The 25,765-nt window shown below is 37.0% G+C and overlaps 1 protein-coding gene and 1 pseudogene across 5 annotated transcripts; both read right to left on the bottom strand.

The window, feature by feature from the left end:
* Positions 1–430: 430 nt before the first annotated feature.
* Positions 431–9,472, bottom strand: VIP (vasoactive intestinal peptide). Of its 5 annotated transcripts, none has more exons than XM_060419165.1 (7): positions 8,988–9,472; positions 7,883–8,876; positions 5,978–6,100; positions 4,947–5,051; positions 3,958–4,089; positions 3,047–3,135; positions 431–1,284 (listed from the first exon to the last, which is right to left on the bottom strand). In XM_060419165.1, exons 2-6 carry the CDS (start codon positions 7,987–7,989, stop codon positions 3,090–3,092), a joined length of 513 nt encoding a protein of 170 aa, XP_060275148.1. In that variant the 5' UTR covers positions 7,990–8,876; positions 8,988–9,472; the 3' UTR covers positions 431–1,284; positions 3,047–3,089.
* An 11,123-nt stretch (positions 9,473–20,595) lies between these two features.
* On the bottom strand, positions 20,596–24,880 carry LOC114116160 (mitotic checkpoint protein BUB3-like; annotated as a pseudogene).
* Between the last annotated feature and the right edge of the window lie 885 nt (positions 24,881–25,765).

Genomic DNA, 25,765 nt, shown 5'->3' with positions numbered 1-25,765 from the left:
GAATGTTAATGTAAGATATCAGTTAAGAGAGAATCAGCATGCACTCTTTTTTCCCTTTTCTTCTAGGTCTCTTCCTCCATCCTGCTGCCTAAAATGCAGGTGTGATGGCTGGAACCCTAGCTGCAATTTTGGATAATGAGGAAAAGGGCTATGTCCTAGAAAATGAGGGGTGAGCTAGAAGGGGTTTAGACTACTGAGGGACTCATGGAGCAAAACCACCATGCTAACCCTTGACATTTTACTTCTGGCCTTGTATTAGAAAGAAATTTCTCTCTTACTTAAGTCATAGTTATTTTAGAACACACCCAAAGTCAAATATAATTCTATCCTAAACATCACAAGAACTATTTAGTTCCTGGAACTTTGGAGCTACAACCAATTACTGCAAAGAATTAAAACAGTATAAAGAATCAAAACAATAGAAAGTGACTGCAATGATAATCAAAGGTCTTTATTTTCTATATTTAATTTCTTACAATCATTTTGGAAAAATAGTTGTTTCTCCAAATGTACTTTCACGGAATAAAGCTGATATGACCTAAGCATTATCTGAGAGACAATGGAAAAAATATTTATCACTGAAAAACAAGTGTTCTGTTCAGTTTACACGTTACACATACTTAACACAAGCATAAAGGAAAAGTTCAGTGTCAGAAATAGAGGCCATTCTCCTTCACTGAAACATTCTATCAGAAGAGTATTTGGCAATTAGAGATTCAAATTTGAAAGATTTAAAAATCTCATTCAAAACAAATGCTGCCTAAGAACACGGAAACACACAACATTTTCTGAAAATCTTTTTTTTAAAGAATTTTTTTTTAATCTTTGCTTTTGGTATTCTCTTAGACACTCTGAAGTTTATTTAACACAGCATTCTATCTGCTCAACATTCAAATTTAGATGTGCTAATTATCTCCTCCACTCTTCTGCATAGTTAAGTATGTCCTATAAATAAACACATCAATTTTGCTTGATTACTATCCTTCCAAAAAGCCTCATATAATTGGAATTAACCTAGTATTTACTTATCATTAAATATATTTTTATTAGAAAGGATACACGGCACATGAAATCACAGAATTCTCATGAGTTAAAAACAAATTTCAGAACTCACAAATAATATTTACAGTGTAAACATCACAGTTATTACATCAGAGTAAAGTAAATCACAACATTCACAACACAATGGATTTTATTTGGTTTTGATATTGAAGTAGTTTTCTTGAATTACTTATGTAGAACTCAAAATAAAATTACTTCACTTATTGTTTTCCTTCAAGAATTCTGAAAAAGAAAGAATTGGTGTTTTAAGCATAAAACCATTTTTATTTACAGCCTCTGACTTTCATTTACTGATCCACTCATTTAATAAATATTTATCTTTGCACTTGATCAGCAGCTTTTGAGAGGGGATCACATTTTGGAATATCAAGAGGGAGTCTTCCAAAGAACTTATCGTTGGGAAGGGAGCCAGAATGTGAAGGGGTTCTTTAACTACTCATATATAATTACTTATTTGTAATTTTCCCAATTGGCTAACCAGCAAAATTTCCTGTTAAAAGAATTTGCCCAATGTTGCCCATTCAAAATAGCAAAAAATGGAGGATGGAATCTCATAAAGGGACAGAGTAATGAATCCTCTGTTATATTGTAGTGCCTATTGTATTTCTTAATTTAATGGAAAAGTCTTATTTGATAAACTTCTTTGAGAATCTGTATGTTACTCTCTTTTTTGAGCATTCGAGGAGTTTGTTTCTCTGAAATGCCTGTGCATGATGAGGAAAGGGCAGCTGCAGCACCCTTGACCACATATATCTCTCACAGGGCTCATTTTTTGTTGTTATTGTTTTTGTGTTGTTTTGTTTTTTACATCAACATGAATCCACCATGGATGTACACGTGTTCCCCATCCTGAACCCCCCTCCCCCCTCCCTCCCCGTACCATCCCTCTGGGTCATCCCAGTGCACCAGCCCCAAGCATCCTGTATCCTGCATTGAACCTGGACTGGCGATTCATTTCTTATATGATATTATATATGTTTCAATGCCATTCTCCCAAATCAGCCCACCCTCTCCCTCTCCCACAGGGATCTTTCATGCTACAGTAGCAGAGTTGAACAGATGCTACAGAAACTGTAGAATGCACAAAACCAAAAGTTTGTCCTCAGAGTCCTTTAGAGAAAAATTGTGACAACTTGATACAGTGATGCTAAAAAATTTCTTTAAAGACTTGCCAAGCATTATAAAAATATTTTATGAGCTACTATAAACATTAATGTAACTCAGGAAAGAGATATGCCTTGTGTCCATGTTCACACAAAACAATTTTGATAACAACCTTGTCAACTTAGCAAAGAAAAAAAAATCTATTTGTGTTTTCTCTACTCCAAAAATGTTTTACAGTGGATATTACTAGAGTCGTAGTATCTACACTCACTTTATAGATAAAATAAGCTAAGTTTGACTTTTACTCCATGAAGTTTATTATGTTTCAAGAACTACAACATCTGCTGTTCACCTGAAGCCATCACAACTTTGTTAATCGGCTATACCCCAATGCAAAATAAAAAGTTAAAAAAATAAAAAGAAGCATAATGAGACCCAGGGTGTCTTGGTATTTTCACAGTAACAAGCCACACTGTAATTTGGTAGTATTTCCTTATACTTCAATGAGATGCTAACAGTCAATTGTGAGATTGGACTTTAATAAAAGCAACATGGCTTTACTACCAAAGAGAAAGCCAGTTTTCTCAGTACTGTGATTCAGTCTCTTTTTTCAATATTTCTTCAAAATGACAGGAATGAGTCTGAGCAAAGTAGGAGGTACTGAACTGTTTACTCATTGTGAACTGTCTCTTTCACGCTATCAGAACACTGTAAGAACAGTTTCAAGGTCCACTAAGCTGTGATCCACTTAGGTAGAAGCGTCCTTCTTAGATAAGGTCTCACTGGGAGAACATTATGATGTTTTTTACCAAGTGAGTCCTACCTACTTAAATGCTGAGATGATTCCTACTAGCATATAAGAACACACAGATATACTCACCACTGGGAAGTTGTCAGCAGCTTTGCTCCAAAGAGCTTTCTCATCATTTTTCTAACTCTTCAAGAAAGTCAGGAGACTCTCCTTCGCTGCTGCAGACCAGAAAGAGAGGACTGAGCTTGTGAAGACTCTTGGATGAGAAAGCTTCTAAAGAAAATGTGAAGAATGGCCTAGACTGCACAGGGTGCTCGGTTAAGTGCTCTGGGGGCTAAACACTTCTGTTTCAGGTGAGCCATTACCTTTGACTGGCTCTTCAGTCCTAAATTGTCTAAAAGCTTTCTTAAAGAATTATAATCTGGTGGGCAAAGAGATCCATCTTGCTTGATCTCACCCAAACAGAATTGTCTTGCGTACTCCCCATCTAAACAAAAATAACTCTAATAAAAGAGAGAAAGGATCTCATTTCCTATAAATTGTGTTCCAATATTTACATACCATGGAAAGATACAGGTTTTAGTGAATCCGAGAAGACAAAATAATTCATGGTTTAATTTAGTAAAATATAGATAATTGAATTTGCAGGTAAAAAGGGAATTCCACATGGTAACAAATTGCTCGTTGACTGTCCTTCACGTGTTTTAAAAAGCAGCACTTTTGATAAAACCTTTTCCTAGACCCAGACTAGATGTCTCTACAGTCATCATTTTTAACCCTGGAGGCACATTAGCATCAACTGGGGAACTCAAAAAATACCAGTGTCCACAGCCACATGCCTAGGGACACTAATCTCCTGGCATTTGGTTTTGGGTTAGGGTCAGACATCAGTATTTTTTATATTCTCCAGGGTAATCTAATGTTAGCTAAGGTTGAGAATTACTGCTTCAAAGGTAGAGAGGGAGATATGTTTCCATATGCAACTACTATTTTAAAATTCAGTTATAATTTCTCATGTTAGCAAATTCTCATTTCTTTACCTTCTCTTTCCATTTAGAATTGAATTCAAGTATTTCTTCACAGCCATTTGTTTTCGAAGGCGTGTGTAGTTGTCAGTGAAGACAGCATCTGAGTGGCGTTTGATTGGTCCCTGGTCTTCTGATATGCTATTGCTAAGAAACATGAGGATAAGGACGTCAAATAATAATTTCCTGGAGTCAGATAAAAAGGAATTCCAACAGCCAGCTCATTTTCTATCACCAAAAAGTCTCTAAGCTTAAGGATGGGGGAGCATGGAATAATCCAATGTACTTTGACCTTTACTAGGGTGGCTTTTTGCCTGGAGAATCCCAGGGACGGGGGAGCCTGGTGGGCTGCCGTCTATGGGGTCGCACAGAGTCGGACACGACTGAAGCGACTTAGTAGCAGCAGCAGCAGCAGGGTGCCTTTAGACATTCTGTCCTAACTGAGCAAATAATTCATTAAAAAAAAAAAAAAGAGGGCTAATTGAAATTGTGTTCTTCCATTGAAAGAAAGAGTTCTTTAAAAGTAAACGCTTCTTAAAAACATGAATGAATGCCTCTTCGTGAAGAGATGCCAGTTTAAGTAATGCCATATAAAATTCGGTTATTAACCATTTAAAAACAAAATCTTCCAATGCTTAGTTTGAGCAGGAAGTAAAATACAAACGCTATATTTTAACGCTAGCCTTAAAATTTGCTTCAGTTTAGAATACATCTTGTTTTGTTTTTACTGTGTCTAGTTTACTTTGTTTGCCAATTTATAAATGATTATTATTTAAGAAATATAAGTGTGACTGGAGCCTATAAATATGATATTACTAGGAAACCTTATTTTCTTAATCCATGGGTCTAGTATATTTTATTGAAGTATATAAATTATTTTAAAATGAAATTAAACATTATTAAGAGTTATCAGTTTTTAATAAAACAAGTTGCTTACAGTGAAGATATAATTGTCTAATTTAATAACCATAACATGCTTTTTAATAGTAATAAATTCTCTTTACCTAACTCGTTTTCCAATAAGGGACTCAAGGTACTTTTTGGCAGAAAGTTGACCCAAGAGTCTACTATAGTCACTGGTAAAAACTCCATCAGCATGTCTGACATTTCTGAAACAAAGAAAAAATGATAGCCATTATTTTATAAATAGTTTGCTAAAAGATTATTTTGGCTCATTAAATAAGAAGGAAACATCAACTTATTTGACGGCTTCTCATTCAAACTTAAGTCTGAAAGGAAATTTTTAAACAACTGAATAAATAATATAGCCTAGTGACTTATTTCCAGCCCCAAATTTTTAAAAATTGAAGAAATTAGGTTTTTAAGGAGCATTTCTCAATATTAATGCTCCCTGGTAGAATCTGTAAAACTAATTCTTTTCCAAGAAATATTGGTGGGAAGATATATTTATTTTCTAATTATTCATGGCGATTTATTTCTTCTACTCTGAATAAAGATATATGCAAGGGGAAATTATTTTGATTTTAGCAAACCTTATTATCCCTTTTGCTATTTCTTCTGCCAAAAGGTTGTAAACAAAATCTCTTAAGATAGAAAGACTCTAAAAGCCTATCAACCAAATTTCCCATCCAAATGAAAAATACTTCATGCTTTGCCTTCTGGATAGTTACTCTGTCTAAACTGGAATGTTGCTGCGGATAATATTCTATGAAATGAATAGCTTTTATTATTAGACACCCTTTCTTTACATAGAAGTGAAACTCTAACCTTAGAACTTTTTCCATCATGGAATCTCAAATGCTGTAGTTTTACTACTGTGGGCATAATTTCTGATGTTAAAAATGTATGCAACATTATATAGGTGGATGACTTGCTTAGCTTGGCCTGTTACAATCTCTACAAGTAAAAATCATGCAAGCATCAAGAGTTTCAATAAATCAGGCTGAATGAAGCCACAACACATGGAAACTCATAGTGCAATGCTGTGAGAATAGCTTCATGGTGACACAAAAATAAAATGTTTAGATTTCAAAAAAGGATTTGCTGAGATAAAACTCAATAAAAATGAACTCACCTGGATACATCATAATAAGGGGTGTCATTTTCAGCTAGTGCATCTTCTAAAATGTCAGTATCTGCTTTTAATGACACTTGATCAGGTTCATTTGCTCCTTCAAATGGTATTCTGTCCCCCATCCTGGTAGGAAAAGATACAGTAAAGTAAAATACATTCCTTTCTCAGAAGCTGGTGCTTACAGCTTTAAAGTCATTTGAGATGAGATACTCAAAATCTTAGGAAATATCACCCACTCATAATATATGGATGGCAAAATTGAATTAATGACTTCTGTAGTTTATGAAAGTATAAATAGTAAAATTCTTGTTTATCCCATAAAACAGATGCCATACAACTTTTACAAGCTGTATGTAACAGAAGTTAGAGCTACTTAGCTCAGTCTTTCAGAACATTAAGCAAAGTACACTTCCTTAGCAATAAGTAACTTCACTTTGCAAAGTATACAGGTAGAAAGATCTTACACAAAATAGAAACTTCAGAATTTTTTTTATATTCAGTATGAAAATTGCAAGCAATTCACATATTTCTTGATGGCCAGTATCATGTGTCTCAACATTTCTCAAGATCTGAGTAGTGGCTATTTTTCTTTCTCTGAGTCCATAAATTTTATTTCAAAGACTCACTTTGGTGTGGTGCATTTCTATATATTGACCAAGTCCAAAGACTGTCTCCCTCTCTGAATAGTCATTCAAACTCAGTGAATTTTGTTTTCAATGTTATGTAGTAGCACAATTTTAATAGGATATACAATGCTTTTACTGGAAGGCCAAGAATAGTCCTGCCTATACATGGACTTTGTGGGTACATGCACATTTTGAACACCAACACAGTTAAAATTATGTGTGTGCATGTCTTCAATGTTACCCTATTAAGAACTGTGCTGGCTGCTGGGCATTTGTCTATCTTTGGGTGAGGCAGTTCTTGGTAGTCAGGAGCAAGCAGCCTTCTTTAAGAGTGAAGTTTAGCAATTAATGTAAGCTTCAGCATTCTTGAGATTATTCATCTCTTTTGATATAACTATTCTGATAGACTAGTTCTATTTAATTATCAAAGCAACATACAATCTGGCTTTAAGCAAATCTCACAGAAAACCATTAACACTAAGAGATTATTCATTCTATTGAGCATATGCTTACCTTGAACAAAGAATTGGAAATGAGAAAATAAGCAATGACATGTAAACTGGAAAGAAAAATAAAGCTAACGCAGTTTCCTTTTACTGTTTCCTTCTTTAGCATAAATTTATTTCAAATAAAGCTTTAAAGGTGAGTTGTATTATATGAATTTGAAATATGAAAGGCAATGTAGAGAGCAGTAAAACAAAGGATTTGTGGTAAAAACTAAGCACCTTGAAATTCACTCACTGGGGAAGGGTAACTCAGTAGATTAATTATCTCACAATTTTTAATATTGACAAATTGATTCTGCCTAGATAGTCTGTCCAACATGATTTTATACATATTCCACTAATCAACTGTTCGTGATTATTTGCTGAGTGATCTCTCGAAAAATGAACTCAAATGAAGTGGGCAACTAGACACCTATTTTTCTATCAGAAACTGAACTGAACTGAGGTGACAATGGAGAACAGCTAATTACTCAACTGAAACTGGTTTGAATGAAAGGAAATCCAAGATCTCTTTCTGCCTTGCTTGGAAATGTGATCCTTCTTACCCATAAAACTAGTCATCAACACTGTCTTTCTGGCCCTGAGAGTGAATTCCAAAACTCAGAACAACCATGTTACCCTGAAGTTGACAAAAACTTGCTTCACAAGTCAACCGACAGATTTGAATAACTAGTACATAGTTTACAAAACTGAGCTGTCTGAAATAACATATCAGAAATCCCCATTTACGTGGAGGAAGAATGTTCAACTGTCTGGACTGAAAGAGAGCCTACCTCAGAGCCGAAGGTGCTCCAAAAAGAGGCCATGCCAAGGTCTGGGAGAAGAGTACGCTGAACAGCGTCAGGAACACAAGAAGCTGGGACTTACTTCTTGTTTCCATCGCAGGACCTGGAAGGGGAGACAATCACAGCTGTAAGTTTTTCCAACCACAGCTGTGCCTGAAAGGTGATTCTGTGTGTCTAGCAGTAATTCCTGAGGACTCATGAAGAGTTTAGAAAAAGGGATTTACATCTTACAGAAAGTGTTAAACTGCAGTATGATTACTTTTTAAATCAAGAAGGTTTTTGGGTGTGTGAACAGTGCTTGAATAGAGATTAGGATCCTTTCAACTTCTGCCTGTCTCTAGCTAGGCACAAGATTGAATGCAATACTTTTACAGCACCGGAAGCAACCGTAAGGGCCATTTTCTTATAACAGAGTTGTAACATCCACATTTAGTATATTTTGTAACTATGAAGCAGCTTCAAGAAACTGACGTTTCTTTTTCTACTCTAAGTTTTTAGTACTTGAGTGATGGAAAGGTGGAGTGTCATCAATTTAATAATTTGTGTATATAGATACAGATCAGTAAAATTATTTTGTATACACATTTTTCCTCTTTTAATTATAGATTTTACTGGGAGCTTAATCTCCTTAAGGAGTTTGTGTCTGAACAAACTAATTCAATTAATGGTGTAAATTAATACCAAAAAATCACTGAGGCTCATATTACCACCAAAATAATTTCTGCCATTAAAGGAAAAATATAACAAATGCAAAGCTTGTATATTTTTACATCGAATTTACTTACACATTTCATTTGTAAATAGGGTGCAGATAGAAACTTCAGAGTTTGGTGCCTGTTTCTTGTGCTGTTTGTAAGACAGCATTTAAACTCAGAAGAAAATAAAGGTTTTGTAAGTCCACATAATTAAAAATGAAATGGAGAGAACAGCACTAAGTAACAAGTTGAAATTTTCAATACATTTGTACCCACTGATCGCCAGTCTATGTCTGACGCAGGATGCAGCATGCTTGGGGCTGGTGCATGGGGATGACCCAGAAAGATGTTATGGGGAGGGAGGTGGGAGGGGTTCATGTTTGGGAATGCATGAAAACTAAAAAAAAAATTTATAAACAAGCCAAAAAAGAAAAATACCCTACTTGAAGGCATTATTTTAAAGTTGGCATTGAGTGAAAAAACAGAATAAAGCATTTCCAACTAAAGGATTCATAAAACCCATTCAAATGTGAGAAGTTGAGGCATTTTTATACTTACCAGGTGACTTAAAAAACTTGCATTTTTATTGTTGTAAAGAAGGAACACTGTAAAGTTATTTTTCAAGAGAAATAAAAACTCAGTATATCCCGAGAAAAGTTCCAGAGTCAGGGGGAGAAAAAAGAAGAAAGGTAAAGTTTGCACTTACTTTGCCGAGTAGTGTTCTTCGAGAGCTTTCTTTTCTGGGACTATGAGAGCTGTCTCAGGTGCTGAAGTCCTGGGAGTCGACAGTCTTCACGAGTTCTCTTGCCCTTACAGCTGAACCAGAACGTGGTGCTGGCTGAGGTTGGCTACTATTGCCAGCAACTGCTTCTCACTCTACCCTGACCAGCATTTCAAGCCCATCATTTTATAGGGCTTATGCGTTGGGCTGAGCAATCACACAGCTCTCGGAAAGACGTCACAGTAGTACTCTCATGGGATGAATAGGACTTGAAGTTCTTATTAAATTGTCATTATGCTTGATTTATATAAATTCAGAGTGAGTAACTTCAAGACGTAAGATATAAAGAGGAAATTTACTTTTCTTTAAACAGAAAAAGGTACTGAGCTTCATGTGAAATATTTTAATGTCTAATTAGTAGTAATGAAATAAAAGACTGATTAGTATTATGCCCAGGGCCACTTAGCAGCAGCAGCAGGGCCACTGGTAATGCCTCTAGAAAATAAGAATTTTATGTGTAGGAACAGATGCAGAAAGCAACAAATACTTAGGCTCGTGGGCTTTCCAATGTATAATTCTCCTTTATTACAAGTCATCAATTGCCCTAAAGCCTTTTTAGTTTTATACTATTCATATAGACTCTGACTTAATCTTTTCTGAGATCTATCTTAATTGTAAAACCGCCATAAATAGATTTCCATATTCTTTCTATTATTACATTTTCCTTATATTGAAACTAATCCCTGGGCAAATTTTCAAAAAGCCTCTTAGACAGTGTAGTATGAACACTATAGCATAGAATAGTAGCAGTACTGCTGTTTCATATTGGTAGAAAATGTCATCACTCCTAATGCATTTTCACATACATGATCTCAATGATCCAAAAAAAACTTAATAAATTATCATACTAGATAGCCCCAAAGGGTCATTTTTTTTCTTTCTTTTTAAAAGTCATACTCATCAATTTTTTTAAGTTCTTGCCCCATGTGGAATTTTATGTGTCCCTGGACATATACCAACATCCATAGCAGTTTATAACATTTCCAACTCAGTCACTTGACAGGTGATTTCAAAGAACTGGTTGGAAAGCCTTTATGGAGTACTTTGACAAATACTTAATTTCTATTTGTGGGTTTCTAATTCAAAGTAGCCTAGCATACATTCAATCAGAGTTTAAGGTAAAAAAATACAGAAGCCTGAACAACTTCATGGACAACAAAGTAAAATGGTATCCTTCATTTTATTTAAAAAAATTGCCGGGATATGTATTTTCACATTTTTCTCTGTAAGTTCCTGAGGGAAGGGGTAACAGCTCTTAAGCCTCCTTTCCTTCTACTTTATGATTTCAGCATCTATTTGCTTCATTCAAATCTAGTGAAAGAATATCCTGCTATGCTTCATCATACTTTCTAACCCAGTTACAAGAAAAATTAAATGAATTAAATTTCAAAATGTCTGGAAATTTGTTTCCCAGTTGACAGCTCTGACTTAAGCCAGAGTTCCTGTGGCTTAATTCCAGGAAATCTTTTTTTACCTGATGGTTACAAGCTAGAGGTTGACATTATTCTCATATGGAATCTTTTTATCTTTAGCTTTTCGTCACCTAATTCCCAGGGAAGCAATTTTATTTAAGAACAGCAACAGCAAAATATGTTGATTGAGAGTCACAGGAAATCGAACGCTGAAGGTAAGCAGAAAAAACCTAAAAGTAAGACATAAAAGTTTATTTATTACTTGGCCTAAGCAAGCACTTAGCTTTCACACAGAGTACCCACAGTAGGTTTTCTAATGGTGAAGACAGTCTCTCCAATTATAACAATAAATTATAATAATCAAACACAAAATAGAATTAATTCAACCTTAATACCTCTGAATAAAAGTAAACTAAATCAAAGAACTGCATTTTCTCCTATGAATTCAAACTAATAGAAAGCAAAACTGAATTTCAAAATGGGATCATAGCACCATCTGCAGGCTCATAAGTCTTACATCACAGATTTTTTTAAAAATGTGTGGGTTTTTTTTTTTTTTTCCTTCTCTTTTCTTTAAGGAAATAGATGTAAACCAGAGGTCTTTTATCCAGCTAAATTATGGAATTTTCCAGAAAAATAACCATGTGAAAAAATATTGTAGCTGAGTTTATCCTGAACACTATGTTACTATAAAAGTCAGTAAACACAAAACTACAAATACGAATTTACTGTTTAAATCTGCTTTCCCCCCTACTTTGGCATATCTTTCCACAATGTTCCCACATCTCTAGCAGAACTTATTTCCTACCTAAGACTTTTCATGAAAATGATATTATAAAAAAAAACAGGCACACAGATTCATTTCAGTGCCTGAAAGTACATTTTTAAAAGGCTGAAAAATATTAAAAGAAGAAAAATGCTTTGTTACATTTGAAAATTATATGAAACAAAATTTCAGTTCGCATCAACGAAGTTTTATTGGAACACGGAAATGCTTGTCAAATATGTATTATCTGTGCTGCTTTTGTGATACAACGGCCAAGCTGCATAGTTGTGACAGAGACCGTATAGCCTGCAAGACCTAAAATGTTTACTAGTTGACCCTTCACAAATAAGCTTTGTGGACATCTGGCCTAGAGCCTCCTGTTAAGGGAGATATTTAAGAAGTTGTGTTAAACTTAGCATTCTTAAATCCTTTAGATTTCAGTAACTTGTACTGGGAAATATATGCATGTGTATCATATATATATATACTTTTAATATACACTATGGATAATATGGCTTCTCTGGTGGTTCAGATGGTAAAGAATCTGCCTGTAATGCAGGAGACCTGGGTTCGATCCCTGGGTTAGAAAGATCTCCCAGATAAGGGAACGGTTACTCACTCCAGTATTCTGGCCTGGAGAATTCCATGGACAGAGGAGCCTGGCAGGCTACAGTCCATGGGTTGCAAAGAGTCACACACAACTGAGTGACTTTCACTTTTCACTTTCTTGGATAATATGTTTGTATGTAAATGCCTCTGTGTTATATACATAATGTATGCATATATCGAAAGCCTCCGTCTACTGAATACTCTCCCGTTGCCCCTTCGCATCTGTTCTCCGCTCTACTATGCTCTGTGGTCCTCTGGCTTCTGGTTGGACTTAGCCAAAGGGAGGCACTAGTAGAAAACTAAGGGACTGAAGACCAGAGAAAGGAATGTTCTGAATATTTATTCTCCATAAGCCATGGTTTGGAAGAGACTACATTCCTCTCTCAAGACCCAGAATCTGCACAGTGGCCCCTCTCCTGCAGCCCTACAGGTGCCAAAAGCTCAGGGGCTGAGGCTATTCCATGGGTCCTTTGCCACCTCATTAGTTCTCAACATATTTACTAAATTCTCCTCAATCCTTATTAAACTCTACCATATCTTCATGAAACTCTGTTCATCTAACCTTTGGAGAGAGCCATGTGTGTCCTGCTCAGACCATATCTCAACCTCACGCTTCAAAGAGTAACTGGAGACATTGAAATTTAAGGATTCAATAGCAGCAGAAAATAAAATCTGTCACTGTTTCCACTTTTTCAGTGACATATTTTATTTCCTTGGACTCCAAAATCACTGCAGATGGTGACTGCAGCTCCAAATGTAAAAGAGGCTTGCTCCTTGGAAAGAAAGCGATGACAAATCTAGACAGCATATTAAAAGCAGAGACTTTCACTTGGTCAACAAAGGTCTGTACAGTCAAAGCTATGGCTTTTCCAGTAGTCATGTACAGATGCGAGAGTTGGACTATAAAGCAGACTGAGTGTCAAAGAATAAAGACTTTCACACTGCGGTGCTAGAGAAGAATCTTGAGAGTCCCTGGATAGCAAGGAGATTAAACCAGTCAACCCTAAAAGAAATCAATCTTGACTATTCATCGGAAGGACTGATGCTGAAGCTGAAGCTCCAATACTTTAACCACCTGATGGAAAAGCTAACTCATCGGAAAAGACCCTGATGCCGGGCAAGATTGAGGGTGGGAGGATAAGAGGGAGACAGAGGATGAGATGGTTGGATGGGATCACTGACTCAATGTACATGAGTTTAAGTAAACTCCAGGAGACAGTGAAAGACAGGGAAGCCTGGTGTGCTGCAGTCCATGGGGTGGCAAAGAGTTGGATTATGACCGAGCAACTGAACAACAACAACAAAACTTTAGAAAGCTTTCTTGTTTTTAAAGTTCTAATATACTAAATTTAAGTTGAGAGAATCCTTCAAATAATCAATGTGGACACTTATAGGAAGGTCACTCTAGCCCTGAGCATGTCTGCCGGACTGGTGAACAATTAGTTTTTGAAGGTTGTGAAACACAAATAAACAAGAAGCCCTTTCAGACCCTTGTTGTTACTCAGGTCCCTCCAGGAAAAGAGGCTGGCTCTATTGTGACACATATCAGGAAGAAAGGTCATTGTACTGCCAGAAGCCAAATACCAAACCCTGATGGGGTCTCTGTGGTGAGCAGCACAGTGGTCCTGGGAAGGACATCTGAGGGCATCACAGCCTCCACCTCCCAGGGCTCCTGGCGCCTGGTCCTCAGGAAATAGACTCTCACTGTCTAGGAAGCAGGAGATGTGGCTATTTGATAAACTTTATTTTTTAGTTAATCATCATTCTAATATCCTGTATCTGTAGTCATTTCTCTGTACTTCCCAGGCTGAGAGACTGATGTTCTAATTTCTGACTCATAAAACCATAATTTTTAGGTTAAAAAGAATGTAAGATAGTGTTTTATCTTATCTGCCAGTTTGTTTTGAGAGATTGTTGGGCTTCGATGTCCAAAAGAGGCATCAGTTTCTATTTCATTTAGGGCCACAGAGTTGAAAAGCCAAACTCTGTTTCTTATCTTAGCTCTCAAGGGGAGCAAAGATCAGTGGAAAATATAGACACTGGGCACACAATTATAAAGTTTATGAAAGGCAGAGCAGGTATTTCTGAGAGCATGATATCAAAGCAGAGATTTACTGAGGGCATGAGCTTTGGCTTAAAAACCAAAGGAGAAAGAGAGGGACGAACATTCCATGTATAAAAGCAAAACAATAACACATTTTAGAAGAGCTGGAGGTATGACATACATGAGAAATTGATATGGAAACTTCATCTTAAGGAAAAGGAGCACCAACAGGTAGGGGGATGATATGAGCTTCTATTTGCTTTGTCTGTTATCACAGATAACTTACTGGATATAGAAAGACCAGAATGTCAGTCTGCTGAGACTAGTGTTCTAGTTCCAGAGGCTACTAAAGCAGATTTTCTGTCCCAAAGAAGAAAGGAAGAAACAGAGTCCTTGGGATCTAATAAGGAGAGAAACTGTTTAATCATTTCTAAAAATAAGAGTTAGAAATTGGATCCTCTCATCAATTGTAGCTTCTTCGAAGAGATAGTAGGTTTCAAATGTATAAGGACTTCTGTCTTTACAAAGATTCCCCCAAAGTCAATTCATCCAGGAATTGTGATTTAGAGTGTAAAAAATGGCCAGGGTCTTTCGAAAATCTCCCTCTCAACATTGTTATGTGACTCAAAAGACATGAGTTTGTGCAAACACCAGGAGAAGACGGAGGACAGAGAAACCTGGCATGCGGCAGTCCATGGGGTCGAAAAGAGTTGGACACGACTTACCAACTGAACAACAAACAACTTTTGTTAATCCACGTGGCATCAGTTAAGTAGCTGGCTTAAGTTACTAAGCTAATACAGGTATGGAGAAGCTAAATGCTTTATAAAGCCAAATTGAGAAAAATATATCTTAGCTTTGCCTAAATAGCTTTAACCTTGCATGTTTCCCTCATTCTTAGAAACCAATTTGGAGGACCTAGAAAATGTCGTAGTTTGAAAAATAGTAATTAAATAAACAGCAAGATAATTAGAATAAATTAAACAAGACAGTCACTAAATGTGGAGAATCTCAAACTAGAGAAATATCAAGTGTATCACAAAAACTATACAATATTAGATAGTCGAAAGCTAAAGCTAGTGCCTCTGAGTTGGAGGATAATTGCCTGCTTGCTTGTCTCCTTTTCTGGGGTAAGAGAGGTGAAAGTGAAGATGGTGGGTGGCTTATTAGAAAGGAAAGATATAGGAAACAGAAAATCTTTAAAAAAAATATTTTTTAACTCTCCTGACAGCATTAACCTATAAAGAGTTTTCAAAATTAACCTTGCATCCCTAAAACTATTCTTCTAAATAAGGTGTTTATGGCTAACGGAAAATATATCTGTAAATCAGAGATGACTAAATATGCTTTCATTTTTATATAAAGTACTAGCTTTTCAAAGATGAAGAACATTTGTCATTTTCTTCCTTCCCAGTAAGACACCTCAACCTGAAAATGATTTTCTCTGAGAGAAGCCCACTCGTTTATAATAACTAAACTTCAGCTTCTTTTGAAGCAGCATAGTTTACTGAACTGTCTCGCACATTAGTGCAAAATGCTAAACACTTCATAAAATGGTAACTGAATTTGCCTCCTTCTTTCTTTCTCTCTTTTGTTTGTTTTTGGTTGCTCTAGGTCTTCATTACGGTGTGGGACCTTTCTAGCTGTGGCATGCAGGCGGAGTTGGCCCACGACATGTAAAATCTTAGTTCGCTGATGAGGGATCAAACCAACATCCCCTGCACTGGAAGGCTGTGGATTCTTAATCACTGGACCACCAGGGAAGTCCCTGCTTATCGGTTTCTTTTTGGTTTGTTTTGTTTTTTAAACATATACTGTGTAGTGGGCTTCCTTGGTAGCTCAGACAGTAAAGAATCTGCCTGCAATGCAGGAGACCTGGGTTCTATCCCTGGGTTGGGAAGATTGCCCTGGAGGAGGGCATGGCAACCGATGCCAGTATTCTTGCCTGGAGAATCCCCATGGACAGAGGAGCCTGGCAGGCTACAGTCCATGAGGTCACAAAGAGCTGGACATGACTGAGCAACTAAGCACGGCACAACACATACAATCTAGTAGGAGACATTGTATTAAATATAATATCATTTGATCCAAACAATACTATGAGCTAAGTGTTATTTTTTCCATCTTCAGCAGGGAAAAGAAAATGCCACCTAGAGGAATTAATTAATTGGCACAATATTGTCCGACTAATGAGTGGAGGACTCAGTATTTAAAAGATAGGAAGTCTACTAGTGACTAATGAAATCCTGAAAAACTCTAATGAAAACCCTGGAATTTGTCAACGAATTTTCAAATATTTATGAAATAAAAATCACAAGATTAAGGAAAGAATGAAAAATATTTATAATCCCATTACACAATGACTATTTCCATTTCTTTCACATTTTTATACATATATGTTTTTAGTTGTTGAATATAACAGTTGTTAAGTATATGTCTATAACTTAGTATTTTGATATCCTTTCTTGATGCTTAGTCAGATGTTTTCATGAGTTTACAAATTTTTAGAACTTCATAATATTTTTATAATATTGCACTGCATTGATATGGTGGTGCTAGTGGTAAAGAATCTATCTGCCAATGCAGGAGATGCAAAAGATGCAGGTTCGATCCCTGGGTTGGGAAGATCCCCTGGAGGAGGAAATGGCAGCCAGCTCCAGTATTCTTGTCTGGAAAATTGCATGGACGGGGCTATAGTCCATGGGGTCTCAGAGTCAGACACAACTAAGCAACTGGGCACACACAGACATCCCCCTTAATATAGCATCTCTAGGAGGTGGGAGAGGTGGGTTCTTCCCAATATTTTCTTATATTCTCTTATAAATAAAGACATGCTGGATATCTTCATGAATATATATAGCTCTTTTGCTTTCCTTAAATAGCTTCACTGGGATACAACCCTGGAGTAGAATTGCTGTGTCAACTCTGGCGTAAACAGTCATACAGCTTGCTGGAGAAATTTGAAAGGATGAAGAGTAAACCATTTAAGTAGATGCTCTTAATTACATACAAATGCAACAATACTTCCTATACTTAAACAGTAGCTGACTAAAAGGAGATGCCCAGCTATTCTGCTAGCAGCTCTCAACTTCTCTCAGCCATGCAACCTTAAACAGAATGATCACCGTACAGCTGCTCTTGAAGAACATGCTTGCACACTCAGTCCTGGCCGACTCTTCTTCGCGACCCCATGGACTGTGGCTTGCCAGGCCCCTCTGTCCGTGGAATTTTCCACGCAAGAATACTGAAGTGGGTTGCTATTTGCTGCTCCAGGGGATCTTCCCTATTATCTTGTTCTTTAATAATTGAATAGCATTTTGAGTGCAATAGATATGTTGCTCCTCTTCTAGACACACACGGCGGAGAGGCATATTCTTTTAAAAGAAAATAGCGTGACGGTATTTGTCTATTGTATCACGTCTCTCGTATCATGTCTCTCGTGTCTCCTGCATTGACAGGAGGATTATTTTACCACTAGTGCCACCTGAGAAGTCCCATATATTTTGTATATTTTATGTATTAAGAAAAATATATTAGAATATGAAAGTGAAAGTGAAGTTGCTTAGTCTTGTCCGACTTTCTGTGACCCCATGGACTGTAGCCTACCAGGCTCCTCTGTCCATGGGATTTTCCAGGCAATAGTACTGGAGTGGATTGCCATTTCCTTCTCCAAGGGATCTTCCCAACCCAGGGATCGAACTTGGGTCTCCCACATTGCAGACAAACGCTTTACCATCTGAGCCACCAGGGAAGTCCATATTAGAATATACACACATATATTTACTATGCTTATATAATATATAAATTATATAAACATAATATACATTATTTATATTAAATATAAATTAATTATATTTTATATTAAGAAAAATATTAAGACTATATTTATATAGCTTTAATATATATGCAGTCTTAAGGACTTGGCTAGATTACAAATATAAAAATTTATTATGCATCTTTTGTGTGTGAGAACAGCTTAAGATTTCATATATATTTTATATATGAATATACATAAATGAAAATATATATTGACTATATATCTTTTATCAGGGCTTCCCTGGTGGCTCAGACAGTAAAGAGTCTGCCTGCAATGTGGGAGACCCAGATTCTGTCCCTGGGTTGGGAAGATCCCCTGGAGAAGGAAATGGCAACCCACTCCAGTATTCTTGCCTGGAATATCCCATGGACGGAGAGCCTGGCAGTCTACAGTTCACGGGGTTGCAAAGAGTCAGACATGACTGACTTCACTATCATAATATATAAAATATATATGAAAATTTAAGTTGCATCCACACACAAAATACACAATAAATATTTATACTTATGATTGAAACAAGATCTTAGGAAACTTCTGGCCTGACTGGCTATTGCTAGAAACAAAACTTTTAATTTCTTTAAAGCTAACAATACCATTCAGCAAGGTAGCTCATTCATTTACAGAGGAATACATTTTGAAAGCAATTTCCGTTAGTATATTGTTCCAGGAAACTGCATCACTCAAAGCCAGACTGTCTATGGGTGATTTATTCAACATTTCTTTTGTAATGTTCAAGATAAGCTCCTGATTACACCAGCTTTAAAAATATTCATGTTATGCTTATCAACACACTGGGAACTTTTTTTCATTTCATTTGGAGTATACGCAAAATAATTTTCTATAAAAATCTTTATCTTTCTTGAAAATACACTTGGCCTTACCTCTGAGCGTATATGAAGCAGATTTCCCTTCCAATCAGTCCTAAATCAGCGCCTCAGATTTTATAAGAGGTCAAGTCAGTGGTGCTAGTGGTAAAGAATTCGCTTGCCAATAGAGGAGACATAAGAGACATGAGTTCAATCCCTGGGTCAGGAAGATCCCTTGAAGGAAAGACTAACAACCCATTCTAGTATTCTTGCCTGGAGGATCCCATGAGCAGAGAAGCCTGGCGGGCTACAGTCTATATGGTTGCAAAAAGTCGGACACAACTGAAGCAACTTAGCATGCACCCATAAGTCTGCTATATTGAACTGACTCGTAGGACATATGTTTTCTTTTTTTAGGTGACATGCAGAATTTTTTTCATTCTGAGAAGTAGAGAGCACAATCTCAAAACTCATTATCATATATATTTTTGAAAAGCTCTTTAAGAAAAAGGTATCCATGGACTTCCTTGGTGGTCAAGTGGCTGTCTGCCTTCTAATTCAGGGAAAGTGGGTTCAATCCCTGGTCAGAGAACTAAGATCCCATATACTTCTCAACAACTAAGCCCACACACCACAGCTACTGAGCCTATATGCCTCAAGTTAGATTCAACCTATTCAAAAATAAGAAAATAAATAAAAAAATTTTAAATTTTTATTTTTACTTAGTTTTGCTTTACAATACTGTATTGGTTTTGCCATACATTGACATGAATCTGCCACGGGTGTACATGAGTTCCCAATCCTGAACCCCTCTCCCACCTCCCACCCCATATCATCTCTCTGGATCATCCCTGTGCACCAGCCCCAAGCATCCTGTATCCTGTATCAAACATAGACTGGCAATTCGTTTCTTACATGATAGTATACATGTTTCAGTCCCATTCTCCCAAATCACCCCACCCTCTCCTTCTCCCTCAGAATCCAAAAGTCTGTTCTATACATCTGTGTCTCTTTTGCTGTCTCGCATACAGGGTCATCATTACCATTTTTCTAAATTCTGTATATATGTGTCAGTATACTGACACAAATCTTGTCCTCAGAAAAATGCATTCATGCCCACTCACACCCACTTATGTACACAACTTACAGGATCCCTAGAACTTTTCTTTTAATGTTTATTCATCAACTCCCTTTGGGCTTCTGAAACTGGTTAAAAAGATTTGTTCCAGATACTCCAAAATCTCTCAAGATCTCTAAGATGCCATTTATTTGGATGATACTATGGCATTTCCTCTATGGTTTTATTTTAAGTGATTATTTTTTGTTATAAGGACAGTTGCCTAAATTAAGACACATTCTCATAAAACTCTGCAGTAGCTATCCTAAGCATATTGCTTAAGGCTTTGTTCATTTCATCACATAAATCCTGTTTAGGATAAACTTCAAATCAGAAATTACTGTGCCTCTTCTTTGTGAATAATTTGCCTTTATTTTATGAGCACTCTGAATGATATGACTACTTATGTTTCTGTTTTTAAATTTTCATCTAGAAAGCTAAAAACCAAATCCATGGCCCTTTGCTGGTAAGTGTCTAGGATGTAAGGCTCTCTCACTTGAGCACTAATCTCATTACTGGCTCTATTTTACTTCCTTTAGCCCTAACATTGTCATATACTTCTTATTTATGTTACTTTGTTTAAAACCTTTTATAAAAATTTTATGACAGTAGAAAGAAGGAAGAAAAAAGAGAACAAAGGAAAATGTAGAAAAGTTTTCTTAAATTAACTGTTATATTCCTTTATTTGCAATTTCTTTCAAAATAAGCAATTAATCAAATATTTAATTCTGATTTACATTTTATTTTTAAAAGGCATTAGAAAATTTAGGGAAAAAATGGCAATAAGATGTTAATTTACAAGTAAAATCTCAATTGCTAAAACATTTTTTAGTTAAGAAACATGTTTTAAAATTTTTATTATTGAAACAATCAAATGTATAGATGAGTAGAGAAAATTGTGTCATGAACACTCCTTGATATATCCATTGCCTAGATTTTAAAATTTTGCCATATTTGCTTCTTTAGTTTTCTTCTGTTAAAAGTATTTTAGAGTCACTGGCATACAAAGCACATAAAGACTTCATTCTACACAAAGTCAGTATGAAAAGACATACAGACAAGTTTTTTGTTAGACAGAAAACAGAGAAATTCATACTAAATAACGTATCAAAAACAATGGCTCTAACACACCCAGGAGATATACATGTATCTGTAGGAAGCAGAAGAGTTTTCTGTAGAGAAACCACTTTCAGGAGATGATTAGGTAGACTTGGGTTTTGTTCTTGTATCTGTCACTTGGCAAATGAGAAACCATCTTCAGGACATCTTATGTCATCCATCTTATATATTGGTGATGATGCGATTGCAAATGTAGTCTCATCATTACTGAAGACAACTGATGTCATGCTGGAGGGGTATCTATGGACTGGATATATTTATAAATCCATCAGAACCACTCATGGCAAGTACATTGTCAATGTCGTACATTGTCAAATGGCATTGACTAGATAAATCTGCTTGGTATTCTTTTCTTTCAGCCTTGGACACTTGAAAACAAGCTTCTATTGTACCTCAGGGCTCAGCAGGAAGTATTCAACAGTCACTTGGCCTTCTAAAGAGCTTAATACATAATTCTGCTTGTTTGAAAATGCTCAAAGCAGTGAGCCTGGTACTTCGGGTTGGACATCCAGCACTGTCGCACAGAATCCGTGTTCTGTGAGCCCATATTAATACTTTACTGCCCACCTTGCTCACAGTCAGCCATCTTCAGACGGAGAGAAGTTTCTAGCACTGTAAGGAGTTCTGGGGATCCACGGATTAACTGTCTGATCCCAATGCCCAATGACCACCACCACTTCTGGACAGAATTCACCGCGTCTGATGGGGCATCACGCGTTCCAACAAGATTTTCTTGATCAGTGTTGGAATCATGCATTTTCAGTTGAAGGTTTAGTCCTCCACTCAGAGTCTGTTTTGGATCGTTGAACACACATCCCAGACAGCTCTGGATGCTGGTACTTGAGTCGAACAACCAGAACATCGCAGAGATGCATCGCCGAATCCCAGGAGGAGACAAGCAGGAGCTGGTCTTGGGACTGAACTTCACCAAGGAGACATCATCCTTAGTGGGTGGTTCAGACTGAACTCATGGGCTTCTCTCAGAAGTGACTTCACCGCCATCTCCTCCTGACTTCCCTCAGACATTAAGGTTTTCACCTGTTAGCGTGCATCTCTGAAATGGAAACATCTGTTTCTACAAAATCACAATAAGATTTTCACACCTATTAAAATTTGTAATAATCTCCTAGTGTCACACTAAAACTAATGTCACCAAATGTGTGTGTGTGTTATCTGTGTGTTAGTCACTCAGTCATGTCTGACTTTGTGACCCCATGGACTGTAGCCTGCCAGACTCCTGTGTCCATGGAATTCTCCAGGCAAGAATACTGGAGTATGTTGCCATTCCCTTCTCCAGGGGATCTTCCTGACCCAGGGATCGAACCCAGGTCTCCTGCATTGCAGGCAGTTTCTTTATCTTCTGAGCCACCAGGGACATCCATACAGACTCTATATTCAAACTACCCAGTTATCCAAATACCTTTTATAACTGCCCCCAAATTCTTAATCGTAGACTATATGAAGTAAGCTACTCAAAGTTCCTCTTCACTTCCATTTAACCATTTTGTTCACCTCTAAATGCCAATATATCTGGGTATCTCTAAATGGTTAAGAAAAACAAAATGATGAAATTGATTGTATTGTGGTCCCATTCAACAGCAAGAATTAGCTCAAGACTCTTTAAGTCATTAATAAAAATTGTCCTCTAGGAAAATTTCAATTTTGAATATTACTACAAAATAAGATATCATTTATTATGAATTTTCCAAAGGTTCTAAATATTAAATAAAATTGATATGTATTGGCTTTTAAATATAGGTTAAATGTACCAAAAACCTTACTTATGTATAGCAGTTTTAACTTTGAAATGAAGAGAAACTTCTCTGTCAGTTTTTTTAACAACGCTAAGTGTTGTCACCCCTTTAACATTTGATAATGCTCTCTGACTCCCTTTTAAAACACTAGATTCGATCATAATAACTTATACTGTTCCTTGTATATTTTCTGCTATTTCTGCTATTTTCTGCTCCTAAGAGACAGTCATACTCTTCATGCATTTTTAAAATGTTAGCTATCAATTTCTTTTTAAAAATTTCTTTGAGGAGCATGATCTCATAAGCATTGCCTAATTTTATAAAGCAGCTGTAGATCAGGGATCTGGCCTATGCTGTTTTATTTTTAAAAGCAAATTTCCAGTAAATGCAGTTTTCAGTTTACACTTATGAAGTCAAAATGTCAAGATGACTCAAAAACAATACGTTAAATTGCAAGTGAACTTTACAGATTTGATTTGGTAAAGATAGCACGAGATTCAGAGGCCAGACCCTGCATCTACAATACAACAGGCCTGAGTGAGCAGTCAGAGATCATTCAGGAAGATAACGTCAAAAGGCCAGACCCACACCACTTATGCAAATACCTCTGGGGGGAATTAACCTAATAGGATGAAACATTTTCCTCAAAAAAAAAAAAAAAAAAAAAAAAAAAAGATGTCAAAGCATGTGAGGAATGTTACTAAAGTGTCTCATCTAATGAGGAATTCAGAGAGGAAAAAACTGTGGAAAAGCACACACTTCAAGGTAGGACTCAGAATTTAAAAAAATATGTATATATCCCTGCACACAAGTCTCATCACCTACTTCTACAACTGGATGGCTGTGTGTCCTTCCAGTGAGGTGAACAGAAATGTCTAAACATAAAAACTGAAATTGTCTCAAGCAGCACCTTTGATCTTGATGTTTATTACACGTGAGCATCTCCTCATTCAAAGACCTTTGGGGAAAGGGACTGAACTATAGAATTCTATAGTTGTCCAGAAGAAATAGGTTAAATGAAATTGTGGATTTAGCAGGCAATTTGGAGGGCTGAAAGAGAACCTTGGGAAAATGGTCCAGATTTTGAAACTGTGATACAATGTGATGGTCTTTTAGCCAACAATAGGCATTGCATATTCTTATTTATTTATTTTATCGTGGTGAAAGTCTCATAATGTTTTATACTAAAGAATCTGCCTGCAATGCAGAAGTCCCCAGTTTGATTCCTGGGAAAATCTGCTGGAGAAGGAATAGGCTGCCCACTCCAGTATTCTTGGGCTTCCCTGATGGCTCAGCTGGTAAAGAATCCACCTGCAATGTGGGAGACCTGGGTTTGATCCCTGTGTTGGGAAGATCCCTTGCAGATGGGAAAGGCTACCTATTCCAATAGTCTGGCCTGGAGAATCCCTGGACTGTGTAGTCCATGGGGTTGCAAAGAGTCAGACATGACTGGGTGACTTTCACGCACTCACTCCCTCAACCATGTTTAACTGCACAGTTCAGTGGCACTGCGTACATTCACACCGTGGTGGAGCTCTCATCATCATTCATCTCCTGAATTTTTCACTTTCCTAAACTGAAACTCTGTTCCCATTCAACATTAACTCCCCATTCTGTTTTTTTTTTAATTTGTTGATTTTAATTGAAGGCTAATTACTTTACAATCTTGTGGTGGTTTCTGCCATACGCTGACATGAATCAGCCACGGGTGGACGTGTGTCCCCCTGTCCTGAACCCCCTCCCACCTCCCTCCCCAGCCCATCCCTCTGGGTGGTCCCAGGGCACTGGCTTTGAGTGCCCTGCATCATGAATCGATCTTGGACTGGTCATCAGTTTCACACATGGTAACATACATGTTTCAATGCTATTCTCTCAAATCGTCCCACCCTTCCTTCTCCCACAGAGTCCAAAAGTTTGTTCTTTAAATCTATGTCTCTTTTGCTGTCTTGCCTATAGGGTCATCGTTAACATCTTTCTAAATTCCATATATGCACGTCAATACACAGTAGTGGTGTTTTTCTTTCTAACTTACTTCACACCATTCTGTTTCAACTCACGAGATTCATGGTTGAGAAAGGGTTGCCATTAAAATCAGCCAACTATTCCCAAAGGATGGTTAACTCTCACCTATCATTTCATATCATAAGAAAAGCAGAGACAGGAGCATCACTACGGTATTTGGGTGAAGAAATGATAAGCTGTTTCTAATTTTTAGAACCTGTGTCCTTAGATTTTTACAGCACTATTGTCTAAATTCCAAGATAAGCAGAAGCACTTTTGGAGTGAATGGAATGAAGACCTGTGAAAATTTTCTCTTTCATAAAAACGAAGAAGTTCAGTTCAGTTCAGTCGCTCAGTCGTGTCTGACTCTTTTCGACCCCATGAATCGCAGCACGCCAGGCCTCCCTGTCCATCACCATCTCCCGGAGTTCACTCAGACTCACGTCCATCGAGTCCATGTTGCGATCAAGCCATCTCATCCTCAGTCGTCCCCTTCTCCTCCTGCCCCCAATCCCTCCCAGCATCAGAGTCTTTTCCAATGAGTCAACTCTTCGCATGACGTGGCCAAAGTACTGGAGCTTCAGATTTAGCATCATTCCTTCCAAAGAAATCCCAGGGTTGATCTCCTTCAGAATGGATTGGTTGGATCTCCTTGCAGTCCAAGGGACTCTCAAGAGTCTTCTCCAACACCACAGTTCAAAAGCATCAATTTTTCAGTGCTCAGCTTTCTTCACAGTCCAACTCTCACATCCATACATGACCACAGGAAAACCATAGCCTTCACTAGACGGACCTTAGTTGACAAAGTAATGTCTCTGATTTTGAATATACTGTCTAAGTTGGTCATAACTTTTCTTCCAAGGAGTAAGCATCTTTTAATTTCATGCTTTCAATCACCATCTGCAATGATTTTGGAGCCCCCAAAAATAAAGTCTGACACTGTTTCTACT

The sequence above is a fragment of the Ovis aries genome, chromosome 8 (genome assembly GCF_016772045.2).
Source record: "Ovis aries strain OAR_USU_Benz2616 breed Rambouillet chromosome 8, ARS-UI_Ramb_v3.0, whole genome shotgun sequence".
Classification (NCBI taxonomy): Eukaryota; Metazoa; Chordata; class Mammalia; order Artiodactyla; family Bovidae; genus Ovis; species Ovis aries.
The sequence above is the reverse complement of the archived record's forward strand: the minus strand, read 5'-3'. Positions and strand labels throughout refer to the sequence as shown.